Source organism: Drosophila mauritiana, chromosome 2R (assembly GCF_004382145.1).
Source record: "Drosophila mauritiana strain mau12 chromosome 2R, ASM438214v1, whole genome shotgun sequence".
Taxonomy (NCBI): Eukaryota; Metazoa; Arthropoda; class Insecta; order Diptera; family Drosophilidae; genus Drosophila; species Drosophila mauritiana.
Window position 1 is genome coordinate 11,463,656 of NC_046668.1, and position 11,941 is coordinate 11,475,596.

General features: G+C 41.6%; 2 protein-coding genes across 2 annotated transcripts; both read right to left on the reverse strand.

Moving 5' to 3' along the window:
• Window positions 1-4,867: 4,867 nt before the first annotated feature.
• Window positions 4,868-5,367, reverse strand: LOC117136627. The gene has a single exon (XM_033297615.1). It carries the CDS (start codon window positions 5,324-5,326, stop codon window positions 4,988-4,990), a length of 339 nt encoding a protein of 112 aa, XP_033153506.1. The 5' UTR covers window positions 5,327-5,367; the 3' UTR covers window positions 4,868-4,987.
• Window positions 5,368-7,254: 1,887 nt separating this feature from the next.
• Window positions 7,255-7,723, reverse strand: LOC117136927. Its single transcript, XM_033298064.1, has one exon. The coding sequence runs from the start codon at window positions 7,692-7,694 to the stop codon at window positions 7,356-7,358; it is 339 nt and encodes a 112-aa protein (XP_033153955.1). The 5' UTR covers window positions 7,695-7,723; the 3' UTR covers window positions 7,255-7,355.
• Window positions 7,724-11,941: the final 4,218 nt, after the last annotated feature.

Sequence of the window (11,941 nt, forward strand, 5' to 3'; positions counted from 1 at the left end):
CCTGGCAGTTCGAAATTCCGTTCTTCTCATTATGACACTTAAACTACTACAGTCTTGCGGTTATCAGCTTGTTGCCATTGAATACACGTTTTAATTGTAATACATTGTCTAAAAAAATATAAGATACAATTTTATCATTGTAATTTCAAATGGACATTGTTCGTGAGCAAATTCAACGACAGAGAGAAGAGAGATAAACACATCGTTGAAATCAGCGAAAACCGGTTCCGATGACGAACCGAAGAGAGCAGACGTGCGGCGAATCGAGTCGTCGAAGCGAGGCATTGCGATTGGTCGGATTTGAAGGGCAAACGCGGTTGGCCGAAATCGGGGCAAGCCGAAGATAGCCGAATGCTGCCGATCGCTCTTTGATTCAATGATTGGCTTATAGCTTCGATTCGATTCAGAGTGCTCGTTTTGGGCGTTTTCCAAGTTTGGGTGGTGGGTGGTTGTTTTTGCCTTTTCTGGGGGCGACTTTTCGGGCCAGCCTAAGTGGAATATTGATTGATGGGCTAAATGGGTGGTTGAGGTGAATAAGCAGGAAATTGCCAAGCAATACATCAGCGCTGGAAGTCGGTAAAATGGTCAGGTAATTGAAAAGCCAGCAGAGAGCTCGACTTAATGCCAGCTCAATTGGTCAAGTACAGTTGTGCTGGGCCGATCTGCGCTGCTATTAAAGCCTGGCCTGGAAGCCAAGTCTTTCTGCACTCAAGGCCAAACAAAAACCTACACGTCTTCCCTTCATTATTCATTTGCGAACATGACAGGGAAGAAAAGCAAACCACTTCCATTCAAAGTCAGCCATATGGAAAGATATCTTTTCAAACAAAGTGAGCAAAGAGTAGTCAAAACAAAGGGAAAAGCGGTCGGTCGCTGTGTGTGTATGTATAATACAGCTCGTGGCATTTTCGGGGTTGTTCGACGGCAATTGACGGCAGCGCTGGGTGAAGTAGAAGTACTGCGACAAATAAAACAGTGAAGGAAAAAGTATCTGCAGAATATCGTCTTCAGTTCGATCTGGAATGGGTGCTCACAATTTTAAGTGCACTGATATATGTTCTGTGATACATATATACAGAAAGAAAAACAAAATCGGAAATTGTTGGAATATACTGTATCATTATTTAAGAAAACCTGTTTAGGTTGCTTATTTACTTTGTTTTGTAAAATTCTTTTTAATCCTATACTCAGGTATTTCTACGGCTTCAATTTAAAATGTGTATTACAATAATTTTTTGTTCCCTTTCTTATAATATTAAAATAAAAAATTTGAATTTCACTTTTAGCGCCATCAAGCTGTTTTAAAGCAGTTGTAAAGCAGTAAAAAGCAGCAAAACGTGTATATGTAAAATAATATTGACATTCTTACATGTAAAAATGTAATTTACGATCACGGCGTCAAACCAATAAAGCAGTTCGAGTATTCAAAGGTTTTAAATGGTTCAAATCTATGCTGCTACGTAAAGTAAATTAGACACCAAACAAAGCAGTATACTCGTTTAAAGCAGTACATTTAATGATGTGAGTCTCTACTAATTTTGAAACAAAACTGCGAATTTCGTAAAAAATAAACAATTTTTACGAACAAGAAGATTATTGAATTAAAGTTTGAACCACCCAAAAATTTATTTTATACATGAAGGTTTAACCTAGATTTTGCCTCATTTTTAACTTTTAAAGAAGTTAATTAATTCAGATTTATTTAAATCTAAGTAATCAAGGAATATTTTGAAATCAACAAATTATTTTTTTGTAGCACAACTAGTGTTATTTGTTTTATTAATATTGTTACTGTTTGTAGTATGTTTATATTTATATATATTTTCATTCATATTTCACATTCAAGATAAACATTTTAACGTCCACTTGCAAAATGTATATATTTGCGTTTGATTTTGTGTTGAAAAAGTAACTAACAGCATCCGTAGTTTTGACTTCTGAAAGCGTTAAATTCATATTGGATATGCAAAACCAACGTTGCCTTTTGATTCGACCATCATCAATATTGATTGCCTGCTGCTCCAGTTGGCCCTGCGTGCAAAGGTATTTTACAATTTAGCCGCTTAAAATTTGTTATGCCACAAATCCCCAGCAGCGCCTGTCAAAACGTAAATTCAGGTGGCGAGGCGACACCTCACCTGTCCCGAAAGTCCTGCCAGCTCCACACCACCACCGCCACCACATGCAATCAGCCCGAGCATAAATACTTCATTACCTTTTCCAAAGGCTCCTGCGGCCGATGGCTGTGTGCGGGATGCACATTAGCTGCAGCTTTTGGCCTTGTCCGCTGCACATTTGAAATGCTTTTTCCACCTGCCAGCTAAAATAATCACAGCTCAGATTGGTTTGCCAAATTGCTATTTATTAAAAATCAATGCTGCTGGCCACCGCCGACCAACGTAATCGCAATGGACGGCGACAACGCCAGCAACAGCAAATCAGCAATTTCAGCAGCCTTAACAGCATGTCCGACACCCTTTTATGTCGTGTCCCTAGGACACCACCTGCCACAACCCCGGCCACACTGCAAGAAAACATGTGTCAACTTATGAAAATAATATTTTTTAGCTTTTCTAAGCGTACACGAACACATATCCCTCGGGCAACAGGTATTTTATTTTAACCAAATTGCACTTTTCATTTTAAAATTTCTCTTTGAAGATTTAAAAGTATTTACTAAATATATACAAATGTTTATAGTTGTGCAATTTAATAACCAACTTAGATGTCTACAAGGAATAAATTCAATAAATGCAATATTAAAATGGAGCTCTCTTTTATATTTCACTGCCAGTAAGATAGTTAAACCAGTTTAAGTTTACTATCTTTAACCTACAAAAGAGATAATAGGACCCCATTTGGACTTCATTTTTATCGGTGCACCCCGGCAGTGCCCTGTCCACGTGGCAGGGTGAGCCGCAACACTGGACAACACAATCGCCGGCTGGTGTGAGACAGTTGCTGCTAATTGAAATCCCATTTGAGGCGGGTATTTTCGATGTTCCGCAGCCACAGCGGCCAGTGTAAGCAGATGCCAACGCTTGTCCTTGCAGCGCCAGACATATGCCACACCCCCAAAGCGAGTGAGGGGCGGAGCGGAGTGGAGGACGACCGAAGGCGTTGGGGGTACCGGCAGGAGCTGTTCCAAGCAGCTGCCATTGCTGTCGCTGCTGGTTTTCGGTCGACATTTCCGGGCAGTCCGAAGTAATTGCTCGGCAAGCTGTTGCCGCTGACGGGAAAAGGGGGGCGGGGTGGGGTAAGTGGAGCTGGCAGTGGGAGTGGCAGGACACAAGGTCCTGGCGTCTGGATGAGTGGCGAAGTGGGGGTGTGTGTGTGTGGCAGGCTGGTTACCCGGGGACACCGATGTAGTGGTCAGCTTAGCCGGCAAGCGGCTTACGTTGGGCATTTCGTTCGTGGCGGCCACGCGGCGTATGAGGAATGTCAAGTGAATGCGCCCGGAAGCGAGATTCGGCAGTCGCATTTGGCAGTCCTTAAAGTTAGCACACAGCACACAGAGCAGCAGGACAAATCGAATTCGGATGCACCACCTCCTGCTGCTGCTGCTGCTCCTGGCATTTTCTCTCTTACTCTCTGCTGCTGCGACACTGCAGTTACGTGACTTTTCGGGGCCAATTTTTTATCGAACGACTTTCCCTTTGGCGCGGGGACGAATCCCAACCGCCGGCTGTATCCGTAGCCGTAGTCGAGGCCGTGGCCGTATCCGTAAACATATCCGGATCCGGGGCTTTGCAGCGCAGCCGAACGGCCGCGCTTTGCATATTAACTAAGTGAAACATTTTCGTTGACAACTTTTCAAACATTTGTGCACCCTGTGCAAATATTTACCGCCACCTCGAATGGCGAATGGGAGGTAGCTATCCGAATGCGTAGCCTCAAGACGTTTAAAATTGAAATTTAAATTCGATACATAAACTACGGAAATAGGAAAACGGAGGAAAGGGAAAAGGGACTGCGGCACATCCTTTTGACCGTGCAGCTTAACATATCGACCCCCCTTCGGTTTCTTTTTTTTGGGGCTGCTTTTGGCAATTTGAAATACAAATTTTACACCATCCCCGGGAATCAAATGAGCCAAGGCCAATAAGTCTGTCTCCCCTTCGCTGGGCTCCAGTTTTCCGCTTTTCTTTGCCATCTTTTTTTTTGTGCTGGCTAAGCCCTCTAGCCCTTTTAACAGTCTGTCTGGGCCTCACAGGATTTGTGGCCAGTAGTCCTATACCCAGCCTTAATTTCGAGTTACACACACACACTCACTGATGTTTATTAAATATTGAATGTTTTCCTTTGCTAGATGACTACGCCTCTGGCGGGCAAAAAGGAAAAGTTTCCTCTTTCCTGGGGCGCTCCACTTTCATCCTTTGTGCTAGGCAGAATCCAAGGGAAAATTCTAAACTTGCAGGGAGTTTTTGGGGATTGGCCCAAGGCTAATATGCGATTATGCAAAGTCCGGCAGAGATAGATACATCAATATGCTATTCCTATTGACAGAACACACTGATAAAGATAACCACCGATTTATGTTTGAATATGATACACTATTTGCGATTTTCACTTTGTGCACCTTTTTTGTTATTAAATATTTACTATCATGGCTTTCTTATCTCGATAATTGCCTCGACTTGTGAAATAATACTTTTCCGTACAAACCAATTCCGGCTTTTATAAGTAAGCTTTTTATATTGACTTATGAGCCATTTTTTAATAAACAAATGAACTTGCTTTTTTAGCTGATTAGATATACACGTGGGCAAGTCGGGAATTATTTTGTTTACCTCAGAAACACAGTCTTATTGGTTTAATGTTTTTGCAATTAATGAAAAGCGCCTTGTTTAATACTGCCGTATATGTGTATTCTTCTATATTCTTTTATTTTTTAAGATTGAGAATTTAGCTTTGAGTTGCGTAAAAAACATGTTTCAGTTGATATCCCAGCGACTTTCAGTCGGTTATAACAGATTCGTTTGATCACTTAACGACCCCAGATCTCGACGGTGGAGTTGATTCCGCGATTCACCTGCCCGCGGAGATTCACGGTGGCGAAGCGGTAGCCCGGACCGCCGGAATAGAGGCTGGGAGATGCGCCGGAGTTGTTCTTGAAGTTGTCGTAGACGATCACGGCGGAGATGTTGTAGAATCCGGCGGGATAGTTCACGTTCACGTTCCAGTAGTTGTTCTTGATCGGATTGCGGGCCTCGTTGGTGCGGGACAGCAGGTAGTCGTTGTTGTTGCGACGTCCCCAGGTGGCGCCGTAGGCGTGGCAGCCGAGGATCACGGCCAGGACAACGGAGAGGATGAGCAGGAGACGCATGTTGAATGGTTTGGTTGGACGTTCTTGGATCGTTTGATAGCAACTGCTGCGAATGGCCAAGCTTTTATATCGCTTTGCGGGGCCAGCATGACTAAGGCGATGTTTACAAAAGCGTTTCGCTTTTAATTAACTTCTGTTACAGGGCGGGCTTATCGCAGCCCATGATGAAGTGGGCATGGGGGCGAGTGTCTGGCGAAAAGGCCCAATAGTGCGAAACCAAATCAAGGCATAAGAAACCCCCCTGGCAATCAAGTGGCCGCGATAAGATTACCTGACTCACGCCAGCGGTTGTGGCCAAAACAAGGCGGCTTCTAAAGTTTGTGGCCAGCCTTCCAGGAAAAGATTTGGCGGGCTTATCATAGAACGCTAAGCCCTCCATACTGGAATTGAAGATCGGAAAGAAATCTCAGCTGCAGATTTCAACTTATAGATACTGCGACTTGATTGGTAACTTATCAAAGTTTTCCATAGAAAAAACAATCAGTTATTAGCCAGAAATTGATTTTCCTTGAATCTCATCAAGTGGCTTGAACTGACAAATTTTCACTCATTAGTTTGGCAAACAAAATCGAAATGCTTTGCTCAATAAATAATCCATAAGCCAATATATGCAAATTGGCAACGAACCAAACTTTCTGAAGCTGTCAAGAGTTTTGTGTTTTGGTTGATCAACTAGTGATGAATGTGAATGCATAAGCAATTAAATTATGGCTAAGTAATTAAAATGTGAGATATACAAGCAACACAATATTTGGTTGATGGAGAATTCCATTGGAATTATAACAAGGCCAAGACAAGTGTCTGTTGATTTAAGCCATAATTACGTCAGACATTCCGACCGACGCATAGCCTTTTGCCCACAAAAGTGTCGAATAGCGAACTTTTAATCATCCCTAATGTAATCCAACTTAAGCTGCCGGCTGTCATTAGCATTGCTTGAACCGGAACTCGCCCCTACTTTAATTAAGTCCAGAGATTATTCCATTCATGCCTGTGGCATTGCGTCCGTGGAGTTGGTTAATCTGCTACGGAATGCATTCGTGGAATCACAGTTCCACCGCGATCCTCGGGGGTGGCATCCTTATCGCCTGGCACACAAATCGAGCTGCTGGTCTCATCCTGGCTGCATATTTATTGCGAATTACCACGGCTAGCAGTCACTTGGTTTGGAATAAAATCTCATTACTTGCAGCAGCCGTGGCTGATGAGGGTGGACGTATTTGTCACTTATGATAGGGATAATTCGCCACGCTCCCAGGATGTTTGCTACCCCCACCCCTGCACACCCTCCACCCCCTAAAAAGGAACAAAAAAACCAAAAAGGAACCCCACAATGACAACTGAAAGATACAAAGCAGCGAGAAATGCCTGAGGGAATGTCGGCGAAGCATTTTGTACCCACTGCCATTGCCATTGCCATTATCCGATTGCAGTCTGTGTTGGCATTTTGTGCAGCAACTTGTTAATCACATTTTATTGACACATCGCTGACTCTCGGGGGAATCGATTTCCATTTTTAAATTGGCCAAATTAAGGGCTGCTTTTGGCCTTGCTGGGCCCCCATTTTCAGTTTGGCTGCTCTACATGCGCTCGCTTGATAAGCAATTTGTTGTGGACTCACCCGAACATGAAAGACATACACTACAAGAAAAAAGTTGTATCTAACAGAATTAGGTTTCAAAATAAAGATACAAATGTTTGTAAATTTTATATACTTTAGTTCTAGAGAGCCTGGTAAGCAGAAGGTTATTTAACATTACAATAAAAACCTGATAAAAAACGTTAAAAACCTACAATGAACTAAATACAATAAGAACAGGGCTTTATCTAAAAAGATTTGAATGTTTTCCTTGTACTTTGATACCACCATACCATTCCTTCAATAAAATAAAATAATATTGCTTAACATTAAAACAACAACTTATATGTGAGTTTTACTCTTTCTTTATTGATTGATTCCATAGTTTTTTCCAATTTTTTGACATTTAAATTCGACATCAATTCTTTTACAACATGCTCCCAAGATCACTTAACGACCCCAGATCTCGACGGTGGAGTCGATTCCGCGGTTCACCTGACCACGAAGATTCACGGTGGCAAAACGGTATCCCGGACCGCCGGAATAAAGACTGGGAGATGCTCCGGAGCTGTTCTTGAAGTTGTCGTAGACGATCACGGCGGAGATGTTGTAGAATCCATTGGGGTAGTTCACGTTTAAGTTCCAGTAGTTGTTCTTGATCGGATTGCGGACTTCCCTGGTGCGGGAGAGGAGAAAGTCGTTGTTGACCCTGCGCCCCCAGGTGGCGCTGTAGGCATGGCAGCCGAGGATCACGGCCAGGACAACGGAGAGGATGAGCAGAAGACGCATGTTGAATGGCTTGGTTGGACGTTCTTGGATCGTTTGTTGGCATCAGCTGAAAGTGGCGAGCTTTTATAAGACAAGACGCGACGCTATTAATTAACTTTTTTTACAAGGCGCTCTTATCTCGCAGAAAAAAATGGGCATGGAGGCAAGAGTCTGGCGAAAACAGTTCATATGTTTGTATTCTCTAAATAGCAGGTTATTAGGTGTTTCGTCAAAATGCTGATAACAAATGATGATCCCCTTTTGAAAAACACAAATAGCAGCTTTATCTAGAAAGTGTTTGGTGTTTCTTCAACACTTTTATGCTTTCGTCATTCTGACAGTCGAAACACTTTCGTATCTCTAAGCCCACTTGAGACCATTTGGATTCCTTAAAAACAGGATGCTAGATAGTAAAGAGCTTTGCACACTATTTGTTTTCAGTGCACACACATGCACTTACCATCGCCAGATTCGACAATTGGCAAATTTAAAAGCAATAAACGTACAGAGAGCAAATTTCTGGGTTTATGCCCCGTCCTCGTTTAGCCTTTTTTAACTGCTTGTCAGGGGCGTGCAGGGGGATGGAGGCGGGGGGCGTTCCTCCCCCGGGGGGACGGACGAACGCGTGCCGTCGGTACTTTCCAGCGATGGCGGGTTCCACCCTATGGGATTGGGATATGTCTGGGATTCCATCGCAAGCTGCCAGTGCCATTCAAAAGAGGACTTCCCTTTCATTTGCGCTTTCAATGTCGATAGCTGGCAAGACACTTTCCCACTTTCCCATTTTCTCTCTCCAATTCCACACGACACCACCCCCCACCCCCTTGAAGACCAGAGTTCAAGCTGCGCTTTGGTAAAATGTCAAGAGCGGAATGTGCACTTTTGACAGTTTCAGTTCATTCGTCGTACCCCCAACGAAAGCCCGGGGTAACCCTAAACATCCCCCCGACATCCGCACACATGGCAACCCTGACACGTACCCCTAATAAAACTTTCTCGTCGGACGAAAGAACAAAGTCAAATATTAGGAAAAATGGGAAATATGGCAGCAGCAGCAGCGGCTGGTTTATTTTATTTTTTTATGATTTTAATGTGCTTTTTGTGCCGTAGAAACCTCTCACAACCACTGAACACACCCCTTTAGTGGAACGAAAATCGAGTTTAGTTGCTATGCTAAACAATGGAAAGGCGAAATAATAATCCACACAATGGGGTTGACTCCTTACTCCGCATAATTTCGAATTCAAGGAATTTTCCATTTTCGAGTGGTTTTCATAAAATGTTGTTTGACTTTAAATGCGTGTGTTTGTTTGCTTTCTACTTAAGTATGCTTCACGCTGCCAAAAAGCCCGCAACTTTCGGGCTTTCATTGAAATAATATTATATTAGTATATTCTTTATGGAGGAGTTGCCATAACAACATTTTCAATTGTTTTTCACTTAAATGCACGCAAAACTGCGAGCGATAAAGAAATTATGAAATACTTGTAACTTTAATAATAGTTTAAATGCCAAAATATTGTTTTCCCGATTCTGAAGTTCATGGAGTTTATATTTATTATTTTTATTATTTTGTTTATATTTGTAGATTTGTGTGGATTTCAACTTAGTTTTACATATATTAAAATTTTTTACGACCAGTCGTTGCATCATTATTACTATATATCATTTGATCATTTGATCATTTGATATATAGTAATAATGATGCAACGACTGGTCGATAAACTAATTTTCACTCATTACTAAATCTAGATTGTTTTTTAAATTTTGACCAGCTTATTTATTTGTTTAGTTGGTGTAAAATTTCGCAGAAAACTTCTTATTGTCAATTAAAACAAGCTTATTTGTATGTTTTCGTGCTTTAAGAGAAACTATTTCTTTCTTAAATTTTACAAATAACCTTTGCGGTGGAATTCGAAGTAATTCAAACTTATTCCTTAAGAACTTGTCACATTCCTGGAATTTTAAAGGTTCCAACGTTAAGAATGCAGAATAAAGAGGGTTTTATTTATGAAGGTGTGCGCTGCAGTTAGTCGGGAAAATCAAAGGGTTGCGACTTTTGCACGACAGTGTGAGTCTTGTGCAGGGTGCTCCTTTGTTTATTTTTTTTTTCAGCAATATGCAAAATGGTTTCTGGCCAGAAACATAAGGGAGGCCCAATAAATGGCCCCCTTGCAATTGCTAATGAATTCTCTAAGCGATAACACGGCAAAAAAGAATTTAATGCGCCAGCAGCAGCAAATGCAAACATAATGAAAGCGGGAAGAGCGGAAACGGAAGCGGGAAAAACAAAAGGAAAATCTAAAGCCGATGCGAAGCCGGGGCGTCAAAGTTGTTTGCCCTTTGTTTGGCTGGCTGTTACTGTTGTTGCTGCTTTAGCTGGCATTGTTGTTGTTGTTGTTAATTACTGACTTAATGGCGCTTTAATTAAATCGCAACACTGCAGGCGGCCCAACTAGGAAAACGAGTGGGTGGGGGGGAGGTGGTGCGATTTAAGGGTGTGAGATGGCTGGCTGGCGGAATTCTTGCACATGGCGACTTCCGGTTAGTCACGAGCCAACCCTCCGACCAACTTGATTTGTGACCCTTTGTTAGTTGTAAACGGTCGAAAGTTGTAAACTGCTTTTGCCATTTTATTTTATCAATAGTCGAAGCATCAGACATGCGAAACTGGCGTTTTTATAGCTAGGGCAACATAATTGCAAAAACATAAGATCAGCACAGGCAAGAAATCAGTAAGAATCACTAATTAGATCAGCACAGGCAAGAAATCAGTAAGAATCATCTAATTAAATCTATATAAAAATGCATGAATAAAGTATTTATGTTAAAGTAATATTTTAAAAATTTGACCACTTTGAGCTGGTTTTTTAAAGGTGTAATTTTCCATCAAAGTGCTGCAATAAACAATTAAAAAAGGGTGTACAAATTTTCAAGCTGTTCATGATGAATAGTGCATTTCAACTACATTTTAATATTTTAAGGCAAATTGAAAAATTAATTCAAATAGTTGTAGCTGAGTAATATATAGTATACGTCATTCGCAAGCGGCACTTTGATTTATTTTGACTGATTTTGCAATCCATCGCTGTCGGCACTGCGATGGCCCCACCCCCAAATTTAGGGGCGGAAATGGCCAAAAGCTGCAGCTGGCGATAAGTTGGCAGTTGCTGTTGTGGCAGACACAACATTAGATTCGATCTTGGGCGCAGCGAGTGCTTAATTGCCGGTTTGGCTGTCTATCAAGACAATTAAGTTGAATTATTCCAGTGGTTATTGTTGCTCGCCGTGCAGTCTGGCGAAAAATTTTAATTAATGCAACTATAACTAACAAGGAGCAGCAAAAACCCATTGAATTTCGCTGTCAAATTGATGAACTTTCGCAAACAATTGGCGGTGGCGCAAGTCTGGCAGCTTGCAGTTTTTGGTCATTGTTTTTGGTACAATATTTACGTTTAATCAAATGGAAAATCCTCTGCGATAACTGGAAGCTGTAATAACAATCCATCCAGTGAGCCTTGTGCCGGTGAGTACTCGTAAACATAATCGCAGTTTCAGTTGTGCGATTTCCTGCCATTCGAATGGATAGTCTATTTATTTTGTGGTTTGCAGTTCTGCGGACTCGCAGTACATGTACATGTATGTACATATGTGGGTTTATACATCATTTTAATTAAAAGTGGTAAAAAACACATGTGCCGCAGCGAGTGCACATAATGCGGAGCAGATAAAAATGCAATGTGCCCGCAATACCGCAATTTGTTTAACATTCCAGGCAAAACGCGGACTGCATAAACAATTAAACCGATTGAGTTGAAAATGGCGCGTAAAAAATGCACTGTTAAAACCGCAGGATAAAAACATACATTATATTGTAATCTAACATTTCGATCATGGCCAGGCAAAGACCGCTTGATATGTTTACTCATATTTAATTGGTTTAGTGCCTGGCGGTATCGATTTCCGGCGCGTTCTCATAGTGCCACAAATCATCAAAATTCATAAATAATAAAGCCTTTTAAATGATTTAAAAAGCGTTTTGCATATTTCATGCCTGTTCCCAACTCCTCTGGCTGCCAATTAAATGCTAAATAGATTAAAATGGCAAAATAGCGATAAACTCAATCAGGAATTCTGATTTATGCCTGCCAAATGGGCTTGTTCAACGCAGTGAAATTCATACCCACGCTCTTCAATTACCCTGCACTGTTGCACTTTGAAGTATTTATTAATACTTTTAGCATAAATGCCTTTTTTTTTCGTTCAAA

Coding starts and splice junctions, on each gene's coding strand:
- LOC117136627 (XM_033297615.1), bottom strand. CDS start 5,326: ATGCGTCTCCTGCTCATCCTCTCCGTTGTCCTGGCCGTGATCCTCGGC.
- LOC117136927 (XM_033298064.1), bottom strand. CDS start 7,694: ATGCGTCTTCTGCTCATCCTCTCCGTTGTCCTGGCCGTGATCCTCGGC.